The following is a 22,406-nucleotide window of genomic DNA, read 5'->3' as shown; positions in this document are numbered from 1 at the left end:
AGTTAGGGTTTTGAAACAATTTGTTTATTATTTTTCATTAATATTAATTTTTACATGTGTGAGTGATGATTCATACATACATTTGACAAAATATTCTAAAATTCACATTATTAAAAAAAACAGCATGTAAACAGCTGCTGGTACAGTGATTCTGTCTCTCCGCTCTAAGCTTTAGCTCTACAGCTGATGTGCAACCAAGCATAGGAGGAGGTGAAGGAACAGAACATTATGGCAAAAAGGACTTCTTCAGGGTCAGAAGAAAGGGAGAAAATGAGTAAGAGGAGAAAAAACAAAACAAAACAGAAACAAAAAAAAAAAAAAAAAAAAAAAAATGGTGAGATATAGGAAAGTTTTCTCTAGTCAGAAAAGTCCCTAAATATCTGACATTTTGATCCAACTGGTAGAGTATAGCTTATAAAATCTCATTATCTAGCTAGTTAATAGCCGGAGGATTGGTTTTAACCATTAGGTTTGTTAGCGTACTATTTAACCTAAGGTTTGTGTGTGTGAAATACTGAGCCTTAACATCAAGGTGATTTTTCTCTACTTTGGGTCACATTCTTTGAAAATATTATTTCCTGCAAAAACAACTTTAACAAACTTTAGCTAATTACAGACACAGCGTTTGTTTGCTAGAAGACAAGCTAGCATAGACACGTCCACACACAGAATTATGTTATATTATTGACTCAGATATGTTGTTTGCTGCACAAGATAGTCATTATGTGAATAAAATGAACAGTCTTTTACAATAATATGCTCATAAGTTATATGAAATCTTCACTGTAAGCACTGTAATCAGTCGAGGGACAGTCCACCTTCTCAGGCTTAGCAGAGACTTTAGCATCAGGTGAGGAAAAAACTGTCACTGTAAACATTTAATGTCTAGTCAAATTATCCTTAACCTTAATCCTTAATCCCAATCCTTATCCTTAATTAACAACAAGACCCACTTTGTGGTCACATACTGCACAACAGAAAATTCTAAGATTAATAATTTAGTCCAAAAATGTTATTTAAACTTCCCTAAAGGTCTGTCTTCAGTGGTCACTGAAGTTGATGCCATATCAGTAACTTCAGTTTTCACCATGGACAAGCAGCTCCACCAGTTTACCAGCTGACTGACCAGTTTACCACCTGAATGAACAATTTACCAGCTGACTGACCAGTTTACCAGCTGGCTGACCAGTTTACCAGCTGACTGACCAGTTTACCACCTGAATGAACAATTGACCAGCTGACTGACCAGTTTACCAGCTGAGTGACCAGTTTAACAGCTGAGTGACCATCTCTCTTCTAAGACTCAGAAAGGCCTGGTCGGGTGTTCAGAGGATTGCTGCCTATAAAGGAGAATTTAATGTTCTCCACAACAATATGGCTGAAGCTTCCACCACCACTATATATGAAAACAAATAGTCAGTGCGGGAAATTCAAGCAGGTTTACATCTCTTTATTTACAGAATAATTTATACATTTTTAAAAATATTTTTTATTATAATTGATAGTCTGTTTTTGTAGATTTGTGTTTATTTCATGTAGAGAACATATGAATTAATGTTTTAGTGATTTTAATGGCAGTTCTAGTTCTAGTAGGTCTTTCTTGTTGCACATTACAGTTTATTTAAAACCAAAAGTAATAAAGCTGTTGACATCTTTACGGTAAATACATTTTATATTGGTCTATTTAATTACTTTTAGAGGATCTGTGTCATTCAGTACCCCAGTTAGTACAATATCACTGAATATAAAATGTAAATCATTCTTATGCCACATTTGTAGCTGAGTTTATTACCATTTCAGGTTAAACACGATAGGAGGATGAATGGATGCTGCAACATTTTGCATCAGCTGCAGACCGGACAAAGATTTTTGAGAGACACCAAAGTATAAGGCATTGCAGTAATCCAGCCGCGTTGTAATAAAAGCATGAATTACTGTTGGAAAGTCCTTTTTTGAAAAAATGTGTTTTGCCTTTGCCAGCTGCCTCAGCTGGAAAAAGCTAGATTTCACCACTGCACCGATCTACCTGTCTTTAAAATCAGTGTCCATTTTACACCGGTTTACAGCACTGTGCCAGACGACCCACTAGCTCCAGGATTAAAAACCATAACTCCTGTCTTTTTTCATTAAAATTAAGAAAATTCAAGGCCATCCAGGCTTTGACTTCATTAAGACAGATTAAATGTTTTTCTAGGGAGTAAGAGTCCTTGCGTTTAAGGTGGACATAGACCTGACTATCATCAGCATACAGATGGAAAGCACAATTGTGTTTCCTAATAACTGACCCGAAGGGAAGGAGGTATAATGAAAAGAGCAATGACCCAAGAATGGACCCCTGGGGGGCCCCACATGATAGAGGAGCAGGGAATGACTGGAAATGGTCCAATTTAACAGAGAATGTCCTCTCAGACAGGCAGGACTTGAATCATTCCAGGGCAGTACCACGAATGCTGACACAATGCTCCAGACGTGTCAATAAAATGTTGTGATCCACTGTGCCGAAGGCAGCTGTTAAATCCAATAAAACCAAGATCACAAGGTCACCAGAATCTTTAGCTAAACGAAGATCATTAAAAAGCCTCTGTAGAGCCGACTGTGCTATGAAAAGACTTCAAACCAGACTGAAAGACCTCAAAATATTATTTACCTCTAAAAAAATTTTCTGTGTGTGAACAATCTCTAAGATTTTCTAAATGAAAACAGTTTGGAAATTGGTTGAAAATTACACAGAATGGTGGGATCCAGGCCGGGTTTTTGAGCAGTGGTTGAGCATGCTTACAGTCTTATGGAACCAGACCTGAGGACAAGCCGCTGTTAACAGCAAGAACCAATGGTCCTAAAGTGGAAATAAGTTCCAGATGACAAACAAAAGCCCCTTTCCAACTGTAGGAACATTTTACAGTTCCAATAACCTTTTCAGGAACCAGGCCGTTTTTTCGCGCACATGTACAGATAGGTACTAGGGGTAAAAGCCCTCAGTTCCTATGACCATTTTAGCTCCTACTCTGAGGCAGGGTCTTTTCGGGGTTCCATAGGAACCCACATGACTTGACTGGTAGCTACGCCCCTTGCCAGATTTCCGTATCTTGTGTCCCCGCCACATTTAAAAGACACGATGCTGATACGGACAACAACAACAAGAACAGAGCATGCAATAATTGGACCGACGAGGAGGTCAAAGCTCTTCTTGCCGTCTACGCCACAGAGAATATTCAGAGAGGGTTTAAAGCCTCGGAGCGGAATATAAAAATATTCAGTTCTCAGTTAGAGAATGCTGGGATTTACAATAATGTGAAGCAGCGCATGGAGAAAACTCACACAAGACTACAAATAAATTAAGAATCACAACAACTGGAGTGGGACGAACCGAAAAACCTGTAAATTCCACACCTTGGACCACCGACCTGTCTACTCAGGCAACACCGCACAAATGACCCCTGCGTGAGGCTTCTGGAGGCGATCATTCACAGTAAAAACACTGCATCTTCAGAGGAGTTTGAAGGTTAGTAAACAAGACAAGAAGCATTAAAGCTTCTGTATAGACCTATGAGTTGTTCTCAGATACCACCCAAATAGCTGAGCTGATCTACTTCACATGTTTTTCATCTTTTTTGTGTGTAATATGGTTCTGATCCATGTTTACTTAATCAGAGATGGAGCCGAACAGCATCCTAGATGCTCCTGCTGCCACCAGCAGCCCTTGCCACATCGATCAGGTAAATAAAACAGCTTTAATGCACATAAAAATCTCTGCTCATCAGCCAGCTACCAGCACCCTCTGCTGCCCTAGACCTGGTAAAAAAACAAAACAAACAAAAAAAAAAACTAAACAAATATCCTATTGCATCTTGTTGAGTGTCACTATATTACAATTCAAAATATTTTATTATAATTGCTGTGTGTTAAGTGTCTCCACCCTCCCTATGTTTTTTTTCCATGAAATAGAAAAAGGGCCGACACTCTTCTGATTACTGTGCAGGACAAGCTGTTAGATGCTGAACAGCAGAGGCAAAGGGATGCAGCTTCAACATGCTGCAGGTCTTCCAGGAACAGAGCAGTGGCTGTACGGGCAGAACTGAAGCCAGCAGAGATCTGTGATGGAGGGTCTCTGGGGTGTACTGGACAGGATGACAGGAAAAGCCAAAGTGATATGCATCATCATATACATCACATACGTGTAAATAGTTATTTTCCACGGCTGTATGCACTATAAAAATAAATTACTTTGTAAAGAGTCAGAGGTTTTCAGTTTTTGTCAGATGTGGTTTGGCCACACCTATGAAATATTAGCTAATAAAAATCTTAAGTAGTTATTAACCAATAATAGCTACGAAATATTAAGTAATCCATCTTTGCTCTCTACGTTTTAAGTATTTATCCTGGGGTGTGCATTACATTACAGTTTTATCAACTTTTAAAATGCAGCATATCACAGGATGAAGTTCATCATGTTTAACGAAGGTCTGGCATCAAATACTTTTGGACACTTATAAAAGTACACACCTGTAAACATTTCACATTCCCTTTCTACATTTTAACCTTCATATATTGCTAATTCTGTGTGACTGTGTCCTCATTATTCTTCTAAACCATAAGTCAGTCACAAATAACCCCTCCAGTGACGGATTACTCCTTAACCTTTGATACTGATAAATTCCATAATGCACACAAAGCTTAAAAGCAGGTGATGACATCTTTATTTTGCACAAAAAAAATGAACAAATGACACATTTTCTATGGAACATTTTCTCTGTAAATGAGTACATCGTGTATACATGTATGTTCTGTCTGTTGAACTTCCACTTATGAAAAGGTGTGTTGTAAATAGTAGGAAGGCAGGAGGTAAAACATCAAGGCTGCACTCCAGCTCCTTCTGCAGCAGGTGGTTGTGTCCACCCTCTCCAGTGCAACTTCAGGCAGCCACAGATGTAATGAAATGTCTCTCTGGACATACAGAAATTTTCTATCCACTGCTCATCGGTAAAACTGGGAACAACCTTTTCCCACCATCATCAGCTTTGCTCCTGACCAGGCGGACGGTGTGGAGTGTTGTTCAATGATCCGCAGCAACGTCTGAAACAGAACACGAGTTACAATAAACCTGCCGTCTGAAATATTTACTTATTGTAATGCAGACAGTAGAATACCGCCTGACATGTTTACTCATATGACACGCATACAATCTGCGCATGTTTAATAAGTGAAACGTCGTCTTCTTTGTCTGCGTCACACGTCACTGTCGCAAACGGCTGCGTCACATCGGTCCCCCCAACACCGTCAAGTAACCAAAGAGACAGTTCTAATTTACAGCCTTCAGTTCTAAATATACTTTTATTGAGGACCAGCCGCACATGTGCATTAAAACAGCTGACTGAAAAAGTACCTTTATATTAAATTAAATGCTCCTAAAACAAAATAAATTAAAAATACTTCCCAATGACCATAACAAAAATACAGGTGAGCAAAATGCAAAAGAAAAGATGCTTTTAAATTAAAAACAAGCTATCTATATTGCCCAGCCCTAGTTGAAACTCCTACATGTTCTTTATGCCAAGGAAGAGGAGCTCTGAAACACATCCTCAGCAGTTGCCCGACAGCACTGGGAGCTGGTCACTATTGTTGGCACCATGACCAGGTGCTAAAGGCCGGTTGCTGGGTCCATTACCACTGCCATCGACCAGAGCAAGCAGTTACAACCACCAAGGTGCAAAATCCTGTTCATAAGAGAAGGCAAGTGCGCACCTCCCAGACCAAAAGTCCAGCCAGGTCCTGGGAGCAGCAAATCATTGGCAGTGGAGGGTGGGAAAGCAGCTGAGATTTCCTGAAAACATGGTGGAGACCAGCCTGCGAGCAGATATCGTGCTGTTCTCAGAGACCTCCAGGCAGATTGCCTTGCTGGAGTTAACAGAAGAGGATAGAGGAAACCAGTAAGAGGAAGCGGGAGAAGTATACAAAGCTGGTGGAGGACTGCCAAAAACAGGGGTAGCGAGGATGATGCTTGCCCTTTGGAGTTGGGGGAAGGGGCTTTGCAGGTAAGTCACTCTGCAGAGCCTCTAGTTTTCTGGGCATCACAGGGGCCTGTAAGAGAAGAGCCATCAGTTCAGCTGTCAAGGCTGCGGAGAGAACTGCATGATGTAATAAACAAAATATTTAAATGTGTAATTTAATTTAAATATTTTATTTTAGTTATTTTATTATTACAATGATGATGATGGCTTTGATTTCTCTGACTTTCTTGGTAATATGTGACAAATAGATATTGCTTCACTTTCAATCATTATGTTCTGTCTGTGCAGAACATTCAACTTGTTGCGACCAGTTCTGCTTCTGGGGATCTTCTGTTGACTCCAAATTTGCTGTAGCACGGACCTAAGTTTTATGTAGAGTATCGAGACCTCGTAGCACCAGATCTTCTCTTCTTGTGTACAAATATTTTCCTATATTTCTCTATCCGCAGTGCTTTCAGTTTCTCCATCAACCCAGTCATTCTCTCCTGCTGGGATGTTAGCTTAGCCAGCTCACCTGACATGAAGTTGAGAGATCTTTTAATCTCCTCCAAGTCATCTGCTGTTGCCATGTCCCTGTTCCATCCCCCAGCCCTTCCACTTGGCATTCCCTTCACCCAGGTGAGCTGCTGCTGAGTAGCAGATGGCTAACTGCTGTTAGTTTCTAGGCCTGGTGCCTGTCTAGGAGGATCCTGGTCCTGCTGGTGGATCTTGGACCTGGTGACTGCTGGTGGATCCTGGTTATTTAGGTGTGTGGCTGTGAATGGAGCTCAGCTTTGCTGTTGCTGCCATCTTTTGGATGAAATCAGCTGCAGTTCATCCTCCGTCCAACAGAGGGAGCGCACTGTCACTTCACGCAGTAGGATGGCGACTTCTGAGCATGCGCACATGTAGTAAACAAAGTAGCATCGTGACAGGCCATCAGTAAGGAGTGATGTGACATCTGGAGATTAGATGGAATCGGTTCAGAAACTTCTGGAGGGGTTTTCAGAGGAGACTCGCGGTAAGAGAAGGACATCCGGTCTGGTCTTTAACCAACTTGTAGTCACTTTCCATCATTACACCTGCATAGGATACAGTAACAGTTTTGTTTTTGTTTTTGTTTTTTTTTTTTACCTTCCAGAATTTCTAGACCAGTCGGTGCCGTACCTGGTCGAACCTCCGGACCCGCTACAGTTCTACCGGGACTGGATAAGTCCTAACAAGCCCTGCATCATCCAGAACGCCCTAAACCACTGGCCCGCCTTGTCCAGGTGGAGCCCGGACTACCTCAGGTGAGCAGGACTGGACTCGGTCCAGCCTTAAAGTCTGAAGGTCTGGAAGCTGAAGTTTCATAGCCCTATATATAAAATAATAATAATGACAAAAATCTCAATTATACATCAATTGTTATGTATAATTAGATATAAATATATAACATAATGTTGGTTAAGTGTCAATATCTAAAATGAATGAATATGTTCTGTGTGTATGTATATGTATACAGGTATAGAACATGGTACTGTATATTTTATATAGGTATATGTAGTATAAGTGAGTTAAAAGGTGCTGTTTATTAATCAGGGGTAGAACTAGATAATCATTAGCTTCCTCCTACTCTCTTTCCAACATAAAAAGGTCAATAATTGATTTTTAATGTGATAACAGTCCAGTGGAATTTGATGTGAGCTGTTAACATCATTGTTTACTGTGTAAGTAGTGATGGATCTTCTTTTATGTAAAGGATTTTTGGGGTTTTTGTAGCTTTGTTTAGTTTGTTTTTGTTTTGTTCTTTGAAATAAAGAATTAATTCATCCAGCTCCTGAGTTTCTGTCTGCAGGGAGAAGATAGGGTCAAAGGTCATCAGCGTGGCAGTGACTCCTAATGGATACGCTGATGCTGTGGCAAGAGATCGATTCATGATGCCCGAAGAACGACAGATGAGCTTTTCTTCTGTCCTGGACATCATTGAAGGGAAGGTAGGACTCTGCGGGAATTCCTGAAGCAGGAAGTCCTGAAGTGGGAAGTCCTGAAGTGGGAACCTGCAGATAGCAGTCTGAGCAGCTGCTGGTTGATGATGATGATGATGATTGTTCCAGGTGCAGAAAGGTGGGGTGTTCTACATCCAGAAGCAGTGCTCCAACCTGCTGCAGGAGCTCCCTGAACTCATCGATGACCTGGAGCCTCATGTTCCCTGGATGAGCACAGCTCTCGGTGAGTTTACACTGCTGACCTTGCTAAGAGAATACACGTCTTTTAGATGTTTGCCTGCTCCATACACCTGATCTAGATGAAACTGGTCTTCTCAACAGCTTGTCCAGTTCTGCACCAACATTACATGGAGTCAGGTGGGGTGAAGCGGGAAATATCAAACCTTCATGGATATCTGATTTATGATCAGAGGAGAGATCAGTGTCAGGAAAAAAGAAAAGAAATCGGTTGATATCAAACTTGACAGACAGTGATAAGATCATGTTTGGAAAGGCACCCAGAAATAAAATGTATTCTTCTTCTTCTTCTTCTTCTTATTATTATTATTATTATTAGACTTAATATGTAGGATTTATTTATAGTTGGCATCAGAGGGACTTTAGATGGAATTTACTTTGTTATATTATCTTGTTATGTTGGCATCAGAAGATTGGACAATAAAACTTAAAGACCTATAAGGAATGTTCATGTGATTTTATGCATTTAAAGTGTTGAGAAATTAATTAACATGTAATAATGATAATAACTGGCGGTTTTATTATTTCAGACTTCCTGCTGTAACAGCAGCAAAGATTTTTCTGGTTCCTGTGTTCTAGCAGAACCAGGTGTGTCAGCGGGTCGAACTGAAGTCTAAACTTTCTGTGGAAATGCTCTTGCACACTAAATACACATGTTAGGGTATGACCTAAACCCAGCAGATAAATGAGGGTCCAAACACTGATCTGGTCAATTATCTGGAATTTTGATAATTAGTTCAATAATCTGAAACCAGAAACCAGAGAAGACTTTTTCTTCTGGTTCTGTCTCAATGATCTTCATCTCAGAGAGGAACAAAATGTGGCTGAGCATCAGAATTATCATCATTTTTGGATCTTATTTCATCTTTTCTTCTTCCATCAGGAAAATCTCCAGATGCAGTGAACTTTTGGCTTGGAGATGGGAACGCCATCACGTCCAGTAAGAACTCAACTATCAACATGATAATTAGATATTAAAATTATTAAATATCATCAATATGGATTTTGTTTAGTAACTCATAAATCTTTTGACTAGACTGTAAAATTCTAAAATTCTGAAACCATAAACAGAATTAAATAAATAAATTTAATATAGAATTTCAGCCCCCATTTAAAAAGTAGTTCCAGGGTGATGTTCGGCACGGTGGAAAAAGTAGTTCCAGGGTGATGTTCAGCACGGTGTAAAAAGTAGTTCCAGGGTGATGTTCAGCACGGTGTAAAAAGTAGTTCCAGGGTGATGTTCAGCACGGTGGAAAAAGTAGTTCCAGGGTGATGTTCAGCACGGTGTAAAAAGTAGTTCCAGGGTGATTTTCAGCTTAGTGTAAAGAGTAGTTCCAGGGTGATGTTCAGCATGGTGTAAAAAGTAGTTCCAGGGTGATTTTCAGCTTAGTGTAAAGAGTAGTTCCAGGGTGATGTTCAGCATGGTGTAAAAAGTAGTTCCAGGGTGATGTTCAGCATGGTGTAAAAAGTAGTTCCAGGGTGATGTTCAGCATGGTGTAAAAAGTAGTTCCAGGGTGATGTTCAGGACGGTGTAAAAAGTAGTTCCAGGGTGATTTTCAGCACGGTGTAAAAAGTAGTTCCAGGGTGATTTTCAGCTTAGTGTAAAGAGTAGTTCCAGGGTGATGTTTAGCACGGTGTAAAAAGTAGTTCCAGGGTGATGTTCAGCATGGTGTAAAAAGTAGTTCCAGGGTGATGTTCAGCACGGTGTAAAAAGTAGTTCCAGGGTGATGTTCGGCACGGTGTAAAAAGTAGTTCCAGGGTGATGTTCTGCACGGTGTAAAAAGTAGTTCCAGGGTGATGTTCAGCACGGTGTAAAAAGTAGTTCCAGGGTGATGTTCAGCACGGTGTAAAAAGTAGTTCCAGGGTGATGTTCAGCACGGTGTAAAAAGTAGTTCCAGGGTGATGTTCAGCACGGTGTAAAAAGTAGTACCAGGGTGATGTTCAGCACGGTGTAAAAAGTAGTTCCAGGGTGATGTTCAGCATGGTGTAAAAAGTAGTTCCAGGGTGATGTTCAGCATGGTGTAAAAAGTAGTTCCAGGGTGATGTTCAGCATGGTGTAAAAAGTAGTTCCAGGGTGATTTTCAGCTTAGTGTAAAGAGTAGTTCCAGGGTGATGTTCAGCATGGTGTAAAAAGTAGTTCCAGGGTGATGTTCGGCACAGTGTAGCATCCCCTCTTCTTCTAACAACTGTCTGGAAACATCTGGGAAGTGAGGAGACCAGTTGCTGGAGTTTTAGGAGAGGAATGTTGTCCAATTCTGGTCTGATGCAGGATTCTAGCTGCTCTACAGTCCTGGACCTTGGTTGCTGGATTTCTGCTTCCATGATGCTCCAGATGTTGTGTACTGGTGAAAGGTCTGGACTGCAGGCAGGCCAGTTCAGCAGCCGGACTCTTCTCCTGTGAAGCCATGCTGCTGTGATGGATGCAGGATGTGGTTCAGCATCGTCTTGCTGAAATCTGCAAGGCCTTCCCTGAAAGAGACGTTGCCTGGATGGGAGCAGATGTTGCTCTAAAACCTCCATGTACTTTTCAGCATTGATGGATCTTCACAGATGTGGAAGCTGCCCACACAGCCAGGACTATTAAACTACATTTTCTCATTGGCCAAGTTGGCCTGTGTAGCGCATGTTTCCCTCTACAGTTACACTTGGACGTACAATTAATACAAAGCACCATACATTTTCAATATTTTTATTTTAGTTAGTCACATTCGCTGCTGGCTTTTAGTTCAAATAAGACAAGAAAACATGATCCGTTTATGGTTGAAAAACTCTCTATAACTATCATTTTCTAGTAGTCAATCTCAAAGACAAATCAAAAACACACACACAGGCCATTTTAGTATTAGTCCAAAAGGAACTTAGCTGGTAGTTTTAAAACTAAACAAACAGATATTGATCCATATCTACAGTGTTGACATCACATCATGTGTTTGATATTTGTTGTCAGTGCACAAAGACCCGTATGAGAATCTGTACTGTGTGATTTCTGGAGTGAAGCGCTTCATTCTGCTGCCGCCCACTGACCGACCATTCATCCCCTATGGTAACCACGGCAACCGCCCTCCAGCCTCAACCGTATGTTTGCTGCTGATCATTCACATCTAATCATAGAAACCATGTCTCTCAGGTATGTACCAGCCGGCTGTTTACCACGAGCAGGACAATGGTGAGTTTGAGGTCATCGAGAAGACAGACTCACAGAAGGTGTGTTCAGATGCATGTCCATGGCTCTGTTTGAAGCACTGTAGACCACCCTGATCCTGATCCCTCATCACACCTGCAGGTCCCTTGGATCCCTCTGGATCCCCTGGATCCTGACCTGGAGCAGTACCCAGAGTATCGGAAGGCTCGGCCGCTGTGCTGCAGTGTGAAGGCCGGCGAGATGCTGTACCTGCCGTCGCTCTGGTTCCATCATGTCCAGCAGTCACATGGTTGCATCGCAGGTACAGACCCTGAATGCACCACATCTGATACAGACCCTGAATGCAACACATCCATTACATCCATTACAGACCCTGACTGCAACACATCCATTACATCCATTACAGCTGATACAGACCCTGAATGCAACACGTCTCTTACATCTGATACAGACCCTGAATGCATCACATCTGTTACAGACTAGTGTTGTGCGAGTCATGAACGAATCGTTCAATACTCGAGAATCAGTTTACTGACTCGTGAATCACGATTCCTCTTCCCCACTGACTCATTCACTGAGTTGTCCCTGCTACTGCTAGCAAGCTAACTACAGAGCTAACTGAAGAGACCAAACAATTTACTGTATCACTATTGTGCAACTGCTATTCTACCTGCCCTTGTAGAAATATATTCAGCTAATCAATGTAATAGAGGGAAAAGCAACAGTTTGTGTTTCGTAACTAAACTCTCCATTTCCCTGGTGGACCATTATTTCCCTCTCTGCTATGAGTCCACAAGACGCTACATACAAATCACTAAGCTTGCAGCATGAATCACTCAGTTGCTCAGTACGAACTCACAGTACGTACGAGAGACTCACCCCCTCCCTCCCAGCTCTCCCGGACTACTGGAAGAGCCGCTTCCTCACTGAGATGAAGCTGTGCTGCTCTACTGTTTACCTTGAAGATGAACTATGACTTTAGTGTCTGATTAGCTACTTTTTACTGCTGTAATCATTAATGCAAGTAAAGAGCGGAACTCAATAGCAAGTTTCTAGTTCCAGCCTTTCATTAGATTGTTTTCTGAGTGGAAAATAGATTTTAGCTATATTTGGGCGGAAAGAAATCTGAATTATTAAAAATAAAAGTGACTGTCTGTATTTGTTTATTTATTTAGTCCATACTTCACAGTAAAAAGGGAAAAAATAGATATTTGCAGAAGAAGTGATATTTGGATGCATTTTGAAATAAAAAGTCCACACATGCAAAATACCAGCTTTGCAAAATAGTTTTGTCTTTTCGTGGGGGAAGCACATCCAATATGAGAAAACATCTAAGCAGCAAGCAATAACTGTATTGTTCATAGTTATTTTTTCTAATGTTACACTGTTTAAACATTGCAAATTTACTCAGTTGCATTTATATTTAATTTCATGTGTGAGTTAGAGAAAGAAAAATAAAAGGTTCCCTTTAGAGATCTGTTGAGCTTTTTCCACTATCAAATGGATTATATAGATTATATTTATAGAATATTTTCAGTCAGTCGTTTTAGCGGTATGAATCAGTCAGAAATGGGGTGAAGCTTGTGTGCACATGTAGATTTAAATGTACTCTCTAGGCAACTGACTCAAATGACTGAAAAACCTGATTCACTTTGGTGAGTGACTCATTCAAACTCGAGTCAGTAAAAAGAATCGAGTATACCATCACTAATACAGACCCTGAACGCAACACATCTATTACAGCTGATACAGACCCTGAATGCACCACATCTTATACAGACCCTGAACACACCACATCTATTACAGCTGATACAGATCCCTGAACGCACCATGTCTGATACAGACCCTGAATGCACCGCATCTGTTACCGCCGATACAGACCCTGAACGCATCACATCTGTTAGAGCTGATACAGATCCCTGATTGCACCACAACTCCTCTAAGGCCTGGAAAATATACTTGCTGTTAGCAACGTAAACAAGAGCATGAACATGTCACATCAAGTTCAACACAATGTTAAATACAATGAAATACAATGTGACCGTCAGATTGGCCTTTTCAATATTTCGGTGTTCAAGTGCTGTGTACTACCCCTAGCAATGACGTACACATCTATTACAGCTGTACAGACCCCTGAACGCACCGTGCTGCACATGGCAGCGGGTACAGTGTGTCCAGTTTCCAGCCTACAGAACCACCTGAACAGAACCGTCTGTATGCTTACTAATAAAGACTCTCCTCTGTGTTCTGGTTCTGGTTGCAGTGAACTTCTGGTACGACATGGAGTACGACATCAAGTACAACTACTTCCAGTTGCTGGAGTCTCTATGTGGAGCGTCACGGTCTTTTTGACATCACAGCAACTGCATGTTGCCATGGCAACACCACATCCACAGACAGAAACTCTACAGAAACCCGAGTGTGTTTCCTGATGGATGATGAAGCTGTTTATGCAGCAGAACATGAGACTCATTAAAAGTTCAGAAAACCTGGGAAAAGTTCTGCTTTTCATTAGAATAGGGTCAGGATTCAAACCTGGAGCAGCTGCTTCGAGGAGCTGAAGTCTCTGTCACTGGATTCTCCATTTACACCATCAGCAGAAAGAGGTTGCATCTGGGTGTGGGTTAACGGTGCAGGTGTGTGTGAGACCAGATGAGGACGCTGGTCATGGTGTTTGTTAAGGTGATGAAACAGATGAAATCTCAGAGTCTGTTAGAATTTCTTCCAGGTTCTGGTTTCATGTGTCCTGTCTGGTTCCTTTTTAACTCACCTCAGATTTTTGGAGTTTTGTCTCAGACCATTAACAGTGGAGATGTGTTTTCCTGCTTCTCTGCAGGAACTCAGCATGATACCACCTCCACCGTGTTGGTTAACGTGATAATTCTTCATCATTACCAGATGTCTTTGTAAGTTCCTTTTGCTCAGTTGGCCGTTGCAGTGTCTTTTCAAGCAGAGAAAAAGTTTTTTGTTTTTGGTCTTGTCTTTTAACCAATCAGGTTGTTCGTGTGTGTGTGTGTTCTGGCTCATTAGTGAGGGTTAACTGAGGTGTGTGAGCCACCTCAGACATGGACCCTGATAAAGACCTCATTTGTCTAATTAGTTTCACCTTGTGAAAAAAGAAGATTTAATCATTTCGAACATGCCATAATGTATTATTTTTGTGAACTACTTGCTGTTTAAGAAAAGCTGTTTGTCTCATTTTAAGCAAGAAGCCCTTCATCAAGTTAAAATCTGATATCTAGTCCTGGATCTTCCTCATCCATATGAGAATCTGGGACTGTTTCTCTCAGAGATGCGGGTCTTCCAAGTTTCTCCAATCTTTGTGTTGTCATGGCAACATGTCTAGTAGGCCCTTTTTATGGTGATAAATAATTAAACTTACATAGCTGAAGTCAGTGAAGCTGAACAGACTCTGGTCCACACTTTGATACTCTGAAAGTTCTGTTTTTTTTTTTTTCTAAATTAAACAGTTTCCTCAAAGTCCTTCTAGAACCAGGTCTGCTTTCAGACCTTACCTGTGATATGATGGTAGAGGACCAGGTGGAAATGGACCAGATCACCTGTTCTCAGGACAGAAGAACAGACATCTGATGGGTGGATGATAAAGGTTTCAGATCTGAACTCAGACCAGGTTCAGGTCCGAGTTTATGTGCGACACGATCTGGGATTCATTCAAAGTCCACCGCTTGGCATAGCGCTTTAGAAGGTCTGACTCTAACATGAAGATCAGAGGAACAGGATGGTTATTTCTGACTGAACACATGAACTCAATGGGTGGTGTGGAACCAGCTGGACTCTGAGAGCCCAGCCATCTTAACGTAAACAAGGACAGATCAGAAAACAGTTTATTAAAGTAAAACATCTTTAAAAGCCAGCAGACAAACACATTTTCCTCATATAGTCTTTAAATAATCTTTACAGTCCAGTTTCTCTTATTGCATTGTCGCAGACGCAAGGCCACTTTTCTCTCCACCCAACGAAAACAATGATTATCAGTCAGTTCTGTTATGAACAACTCGCCTCCCAGTGAAGCCCTGCCCCCACTCACCTGACAGCCAGGTGGAGTTAAAGCTGAGCTAACGGATTACTGGAAGGTTTAAAACCTCTGAAATGTTCAAACCTTAGTCTGATAAAAACAATGAGACACCTGAAGACACTAGAGCCCTTTTAAAGAACTCAAGAGAATTCTGATGGACCGATGAGCCCCAGAAGAGGTCTCCTTTGGAGGAATTTAACCCTTCTGTGTTTATTAAAGCTAATCAACAGATTAAAACTCCTTGGTTTTTTTTAGTGTGATGGAAGATGAAACCAGCATGTGGAGCTGAGAAATGTTTAAACGTTTGATTTCCATTACAGAAACAGCTAATTCTGGTTTCAACTCCACATTGGTCCACTTTGTCCTCCATCACATCCATAAAAAACCTCCCTTTGATGTGTTAGCAGCGCCCGATGGGCTGCAGGACCTCAGAGCTCATCGTTCCTGAGAATCTGCTGTGAAACTGCAGAAGGCGGCTGGTGGCCAATCCTGCTGTGGGAGAACCAGAGACTTCTGTCATGGTTCCGGTCAGCTGATGGGGCCAATGTTTGGTTCTGGACTCAGAGGGGTTGTAGCTGGGAGGACTCCTGAAGCTGAGAGGTGATGGTCTGAGCGGGGCAGGGTGGGGGCAGTTGCTCCAGTTTTCCTTAAAAAACAGAGTGGCCTTAAATCCTTTCAGACTTAATTTTACAGGACAGATTTATTTCAGCTTCAATCATTAAGAATAAATTATTTCAGTCTTTTCGGTATTTTTCCCTCCAGCTGACTGAATGTGCCTGAATGAAAGAATGTTTTGCTTCTGTTGCATTTTTCAGGAAAACTGAAGCAAGTGTTGCATCATGAGAGCTGATGGGCTGCAGCAGCTGTTCAACCAGAGTTTTAACATGATTTTATTACATCAGAAGGAAAAACAGTCAAAAAAAAAAAAAAACATTCTACATAAATACAGCAGCAACGATGTCACATGACTGAGGATGGACAGTATGACGTCCATGTTGGCTGTGCATGGTTTTACTTTCAACCATCAGCTGGATGCTTCTAAAGTGATTTTATACTCAAACTCTGAGTTTAAAGAATTAATATTTAATCCTGATGAGCGAGCAGAGCTACAGGCCCTTTAGATCAGGAACATTTTCCACCATCACGATTCCAGCTGTGTGATTTTTTTACACCATATCACCCCTGAAAACAGACTAACACAGACCTGGTCTTGATGAAGAACGACAACTTGTAAAAATCCACATCATAAACCCAAATTTCTGGGCTTTGACTTGGTTTAGGTAGAGTAAAATTCCTTGTTTTGTTTGCAGTGTTCAGTCAGAACAACATCAACCTCCATTTAACCCTGTGGGTCCTCACTAAAGATCTGAAGTCAAACAGCTGCTGCAGCCCAACCTAGTTTCATGATAAAAAAGAAAACACTCAGTTGTCATGGTTACAGCTCCTCCTGTAGATGGGCATATTCATGCTGTGGAAGGAGGGCACCCATCGGTTGTCATGGAGACCAACATTGCAGCCAGGTGCATCCCTGTGGGTGCTGTGGCAACACATCCAGTAACCCGGCCCGTACGGTAGCGCCTGGCAGTACGGCTTGTGGTGCCATCGGCACAGCGACACATCTCCGGGCCCATAGCACTTCTTGCACTGCTTGCAGGGGTCGTCACGGTAACGGGGGTCGGACACCCAGAGTGAGTCTGCAGGCCGCAAGCCGTAGTTCTCGATGATGAACTTGAAGTAGGTGCAGGAGCATTTGAGCGCAGCGAGGCTCTGAGTGGGCAGCAGCAGGAGGATCTGGACCAGCAGGTGGTGTGGCAGCATCAGCAGAAACGGCTGCGGCGCCAGCAGACGCTGCAGTCGCTGGCGCCGCTCCAGAAAGTCCTGTGATGCTGAAGCACTCCGGATGAAAGGCACTGCGACAGAGAAGGGGGGCACACACACAGTTTCCTCTGACTGGCTGCCAGAGCCACAGGAGACGGGGCTTACAGGTGGCTGCAAGGTCTGGGCCCGGGCTGGCTCCAGGTAGAAGCTGGTTCTGTAGTGAGGGGTGCAGAGGTTTGAGCGTGGGGTCTGTGGGGGGGTCATCTCAGAAGGGGGCAGAGACAGAAACAACAAGCCTGGCAGAGGCTCTGCCTCCTCAGATGGAGGGGGCGGAGCTAGAGGCTGAACCTCTGTGACATTGTCTCCCCCCTCAAACAGCTCACCTGAAGGTGGGGTCATTTTCAGTGCTGGTTTTTCGCTCTGACTCAGAGCTCCAGCTGATGATGATGATGTCACCGCTGCCCCACTGGCAAGCAGCACCCGTCCCACTGCTCGTCTCAGGCTGTTGCTCCTGGACAGACCCTCCTCCGTCCTCCTCTTCAAACACTCCGACTCCAGCCTGGCTACCATCTCTGACACCCGGATGTTCTCTGGCTCCTCCCCTTTTGTCTCCAGGGGCAGGACTTTGGCAAGCGTGATGGTGGTGGAGCTCCTCTGGAGGGCGAGGAGAGGTTTCAGGTCTGGCTGTTGCTCGCTGGCCCTCTGCTCCAAGAACGCCACCATTTCCACAACAGATAACTTCTGTTCCTGCTCCTCCTCCTCCCCCAGCCGCCCCCCACACAGACTGCCATCTGACTGCCGTGGAGCTGGTTCATCCAGGATCCCTGTCCTCTTGTCCTGCTGGAACTTCTGGTTGAAGCGACGACGTTTGGTGGAGGAGTTTTCCTCCCAGCCCCACTTCGTCTTCACCGCCCGGGACATTCCCGTTGTGGAGAGGCTGTTTGTGTTCCCTTCCTGACATCCTCCGGCCCCATCTGCCCACCTGTCTTCTGAAGCAAAGATAGCAATCTTCTCCCGGACATGTCCGGGTTTGATAACAGTCCACATGTTCAGTCCTGTGTCAACGTCCTCAGTCCTGGTCTGATACAGTCCATGTGACTTTTCGCTGCCAGGAGGTGAGGGGGGAGGCTGCAGGGAGATGTGGGATGGCATTTTGAGCCGGAGTGAAGTCACATTGCTGATGGTGTTGGTGTAGCAGAGCGTGTTGTTGGACATGATGCTAAGAGGGAGACATCTGCTGCTGCTGATGTTGCCATGGTTACTGGTGAAGGTCCTCAACATCCCTCCCTGCTGGCTCACAAACAGACTGCTCCGCTGGGACGACCCGTGAACAGCAGCTGCATCCACATGCAGCTCTGAGCGCACAAGCTTGGGATATGACTTCAGATGCATGATAAACCTGAGAGAGGGGAGACAGAAAGGACGAGGGATGGGTGAGGGAAGGCAAAAATAACATTAGCAGCCAGTTTAAAGACTTACCACAATGAAATAAATCAATATAGGGTTGAATAATTAATTAAGTGTGTCATTAATTTATTGAAATTGTAAAAAAACAAAATAAATAGATTTATCAATAACTACTTAAATGTGTCATTCAAAGAAATTGCACTTTTTCCAAGTTAAAACATGTATTGGTGTTGGACCAAAGTGTTAACTTCCCTGAAACCCTTTTTTTTGAAGACGGTCGAGTTTTTACTTCTGGGCCCTTTGCTCACAGCAGAACTCCCGACAAGGTTAAACTCTCGCATTACATTACAGTCATTTAGCAGACGCTTTCATCCAAGGTGACTTACAGTGGTTAAGCAGTAGTGTTAAGGGTCTTGCCTGGAAGGTGTTAATACTCGTCTCCCTGGGGGATTTGAGCTAACTAGCCACCGCAAACGCACAAATTTAATTTGCTCCTGCGATTTCGTCATCACAGGAGGCTATCTGATTAAGCCAGCCCCACTTCCACGCCTAAGGCATGAGTTTAGGCGTGGAAGAGGGATATAATGATATAAAGTCTGCTGACACTGCTAATGCTAACACTAATGCTAAGGGAAGAGACTAAAAGTTTAACCCCCTGCAATGTGTTTTCTTTTCTATAAGCGGGGTGAAGTGCTCTGCCACACGAATCTTTGTAAACATTTTGTTGTAAACGTGCTTCTTCCACCATCTCAGTATCTTCACTCTCAGGCTCAGAGTCTGGTTCAAACATAAATGGCTGAATTCCGTAAACTGCTACTCGGTCAGGTTTGCTCGCCATCACTGGGCCCGCCCCCCTTCTGACTCTGGCCTCCCTGCGACCAATCAGCGCGCATCTCATTAGTCAAAGACTTGCATGAATTTTCACGAGACAAAGTTGTTGTGTCAGCAAAGGGTCAGAACAAGCTCTATGTTTGATTTTTTTTGTTGTTGTTTAATAAGTTTTTAAAAAAATATTTAAAGATACTTAGAGGACAGTGGATATATGAAAATACCAGGTGATGACACCTTTAATTTATTATTCCTATTGGGCTTCTATCCTATGATTTAAAAGTTATTTTAACTATTTATTATTTTAAAAAATAGTATATAAACACATATCTTTTGATACTTCATTTATTTTGGATATGTCATCTTAGGCGATTGAGAAACAGACCCCATCAAGAAGCGGTTAAAACAGCCGAAACAATGTTGGTAATATGGTACAGCAGGAAGCAGTTTAAGGGCGACCGCTTTTACTGCTGCACCACTTAACCTGTAGCAGAGCAGCTGTGTTACTGGAGATGCTGATTGGCGAAAATGAATGGATATATTTCAAAAAGTGAAGCTGCAACAGATGCTGACCATGATAACATTTCCATTGCTTGGAGATACTTGGTTTAAAAGAAGTGGGACATGGACCAAATTACTAGTTAGTGAAGATCATGTCCAGGTAAAATCTGCTGCACCACCTTCACTGCCAACATGCTTTGGAGAACTGAGGAATAGCCAAAGCTGAGATCAGCTCCTTCCACATCCTCAGGTAAAACTGGAAAACATGGCGGGCACTTCAGTCAGATGTCCCTAGTAGACATATTTGCTAAAGGTACTAGTGGATGGAGATAACCAACAACCTCACCATCCAGACACAAACCTGATCTCCATGTTGCTTCACTCTCACTTCCTTCTATGTTTATGAGTTTATGTGGGAAAACTGTGCTATTCTCTGTTTACTTCCTGGAAAACACGAATGCTCTGCACTCATGTGGGTAAAATAAAATGTTGTTTATGGTCTAACTCCAGCTGCTGCAACAACAGAAGACAGGTCTACCGATCCGAATTAGAACAGCTGATCATACAAACTGAAGCTACAGGATGTTGGTGAAGTTGTTGCTGTTGTCCATCTTTGATTTTTTTTTACCTTAGATGGTTGTAGATCAGAGCCTCATGGGACTCAATTTAGTCCCACAAAGGCCACAGTCCTGCATGTTTTCAATGTGTCCCTGGTTCAACACACCTGAGTTAAATAAATCCACCATCTATGAAGTTCATTCAACGTACGTACATACATACACATGCACACACACACACTTTAAAATAAATAAATAAATTGTAGGACTGGATTGAGTAGCCCTGCCGTGGATCGTGTTCTTGTCAGCAGCATGTAAGATTACATTACCTTTAGTTACCTTGGCAACGTGTGTTGACTGGCTGCTGGTAGTGTTGAGGTGTGGTCCTGGCTGGCTTCACATGTCTTACACACCACGTCTACTCCTCCTCCACCAACGTCTTCACAGCAGTCAGGACATAAACACACACCTGTACACAGAAATCCAGACTTCTCTTAGCACTGCTGTTAATTTCGGGTAAACACTCAAACCACATGTCTGGAGCACTTTCTCAGTTCAGCTCCTTAAATAATCAATATTACAATCATTTGCTGTGGCCACATCTAACACAATAACTACTTTGTTCTAGTGTTGTCATGAGTATCCAGAGACTGGAGAAGAAAATAAATGTGTCTTATAATAAAGAAAATACCAAAATGTAAAATGTTCATAGGAAAGTTGGGGGAAAGATGTGAAGCATCAGAGGTTTGTTAGAAATGGGAAAACACAGACAGGTAGGTTTATATATAAAAAATAAAAAATTCAAAATGTTGCTACAAAGAATTTTTTATTTCAATAATATTTAACCATCTGCTTACATTAAATTAAGAATTCTTTGTCAGTGTATATATAATCTCACATCTCAGAAGAATGCACCTAAATTAGTCTTCTGCTTTAACCCATCACTAGTTACACTAGTTACACAAGGGGCTGCTATGTTCTGGCTCCTTGGAGAAGTTGGGAGTTAATAGTGTGTTCCAGATGTCCTCAGAACTCGGAATTCAAAGGAATTTTTGCCAAAAGTGATGAAGTGATCTAGTTTTTTCCAAGCGGCGAACTCAGTTTGAGAAGGGTCCTCTGAAACTTCTCAGTTCCATTCCAGATGTAAAGATGGCTGCGCCCAGCACCACTTGTAGTCTATTGTCTTTTTAAAAATTCTTTCATATGAATTTTGTGTCCATTAAGTTTCTAGTGTAACCAGCAGTGAATTGTTATTGATAATTACGTTGTTGCGACAGGTTTCTTTGTCAAAATCCATGTCAATATGCACATTTTTACAATGGGTTTGTGATTTTCTAGTTTTATACAACTTTGCACTCACTGATTGGCTGTTTTGGAGGCATCCATTTTTTCTGAGTTGGCACAACCGGAGGGCCAACCAACTACCAGGGAATGATATCACCAACTCTCATCTGAATCCCGAGACAACTGGAATGCATCATCAGTGCCATGCTCAAGGGCCATGTCTGTCTGACGTCATAACTATCAGATTTTCTAAAGAAGGGAATTTTTCAGGAATATGGACCTAAACCATTATTTTACAAGACCGCTCCAACTCCAACACACTGGGACTCTTTAAAATGTAAATAAAAACAGAATGCAATTTATTTTACAGATTCAAAGAGTTGTAAGACTAAAGCAACACACTGCTGACAGCTTACTCGAGCTGAGAGGCCCGACTCTGACCAACAACTGGTTTAATAATAAACAGGATGAAATGCAGAAATATCAGCCTCACAAGCACAAAATCATCTCCTGTAACAACGTTTTCTGACAGTGATCCAGCTTTTCATCACTGTTTTACAATCTGAACTTTTTCCCTTAAAGCCAACAAGCGTTTCTGTGTCAGAGAAAATCCAACTACAA

The 22,406-nt window shown here is 42.2% G+C and overlaps 2 protein-coding genes across 3 annotated transcripts; one reads left to right on the top strand and one right to left on the bottom strand.

The window, feature by feature from the left end:
* Window positions 1-6,908: 6,908 nt before the first annotated feature.
* On the top strand, window positions 6,909-14,919 carry jmjd7 (jumonji domain containing 7). The gene is made up of 9 exons (XM_041971714.1): window positions 6,909-7,008; window positions 7,129-7,279; window positions 7,825-7,963; window positions 8,084-8,198; window positions 9,096-9,152; window positions 11,160-11,255; window positions 11,340-11,416; window positions 11,496-11,655; window positions 13,618-14,919. The coding sequence occupies exons 1-9, from the start codon at window positions 6,960-6,962 to the stop codon at window positions 13,704-13,706; spliced, it is 933 nt and encodes a 310-aa protein (XP_041827648.1). The 5' UTR covers window positions 6,909-6,959; the 3' UTR covers window positions 13,707-14,919.
* A 266-nt stretch (window positions 14,920-15,185) lies between these two features.
* Window positions 15,186-20,970, bottom strand: fbxo34 (F-box protein 34). 2 transcript variants are annotated; one of them, XM_041971712.1, is made up of 2 exons: window positions 20,841-20,970; window positions 15,186-18,607 (listed from the first exon to the last, which is right to left on the bottom strand). In XM_041971712.1, exon 2 carries the CDS (start codon window positions 18,598-18,600, stop codon window positions 16,813-16,815), a length of 1,788 nt encoding a protein of 595 aa, XP_041827646.1. In that variant the 5' UTR covers window positions 18,601-18,607; window positions 20,841-20,970; the 3' UTR covers window positions 15,186-16,812. The 2 variants fall into 2 exon arrangements, with proteins under 2 accessions (XP_041827646.1, XP_041827645.1); XM_041971711.1 differs by having other exon boundaries at window positions 20,831-20,969.
* Between the last annotated feature and the right edge of the window lie 1,436 nt (window positions 20,971-22,406).

The sequence above is a fragment of the Melanotaenia boesemani genome, chromosome 20 (assembly GCF_017639745.1).
Source record: "Melanotaenia boesemani isolate fMelBoe1 chromosome 20, fMelBoe1.pri, whole genome shotgun sequence".
NCBI classification, from domain to species: domain Eukaryota; kingdom Metazoa; phylum Chordata; class Actinopteri; order Atheriniformes; family Melanotaeniidae; genus Melanotaenia; species Melanotaenia boesemani.
The sequence above is the reverse complement of the archived record's forward strand: the minus strand, read 5'-3'. Positions and strand labels throughout refer to the sequence as shown.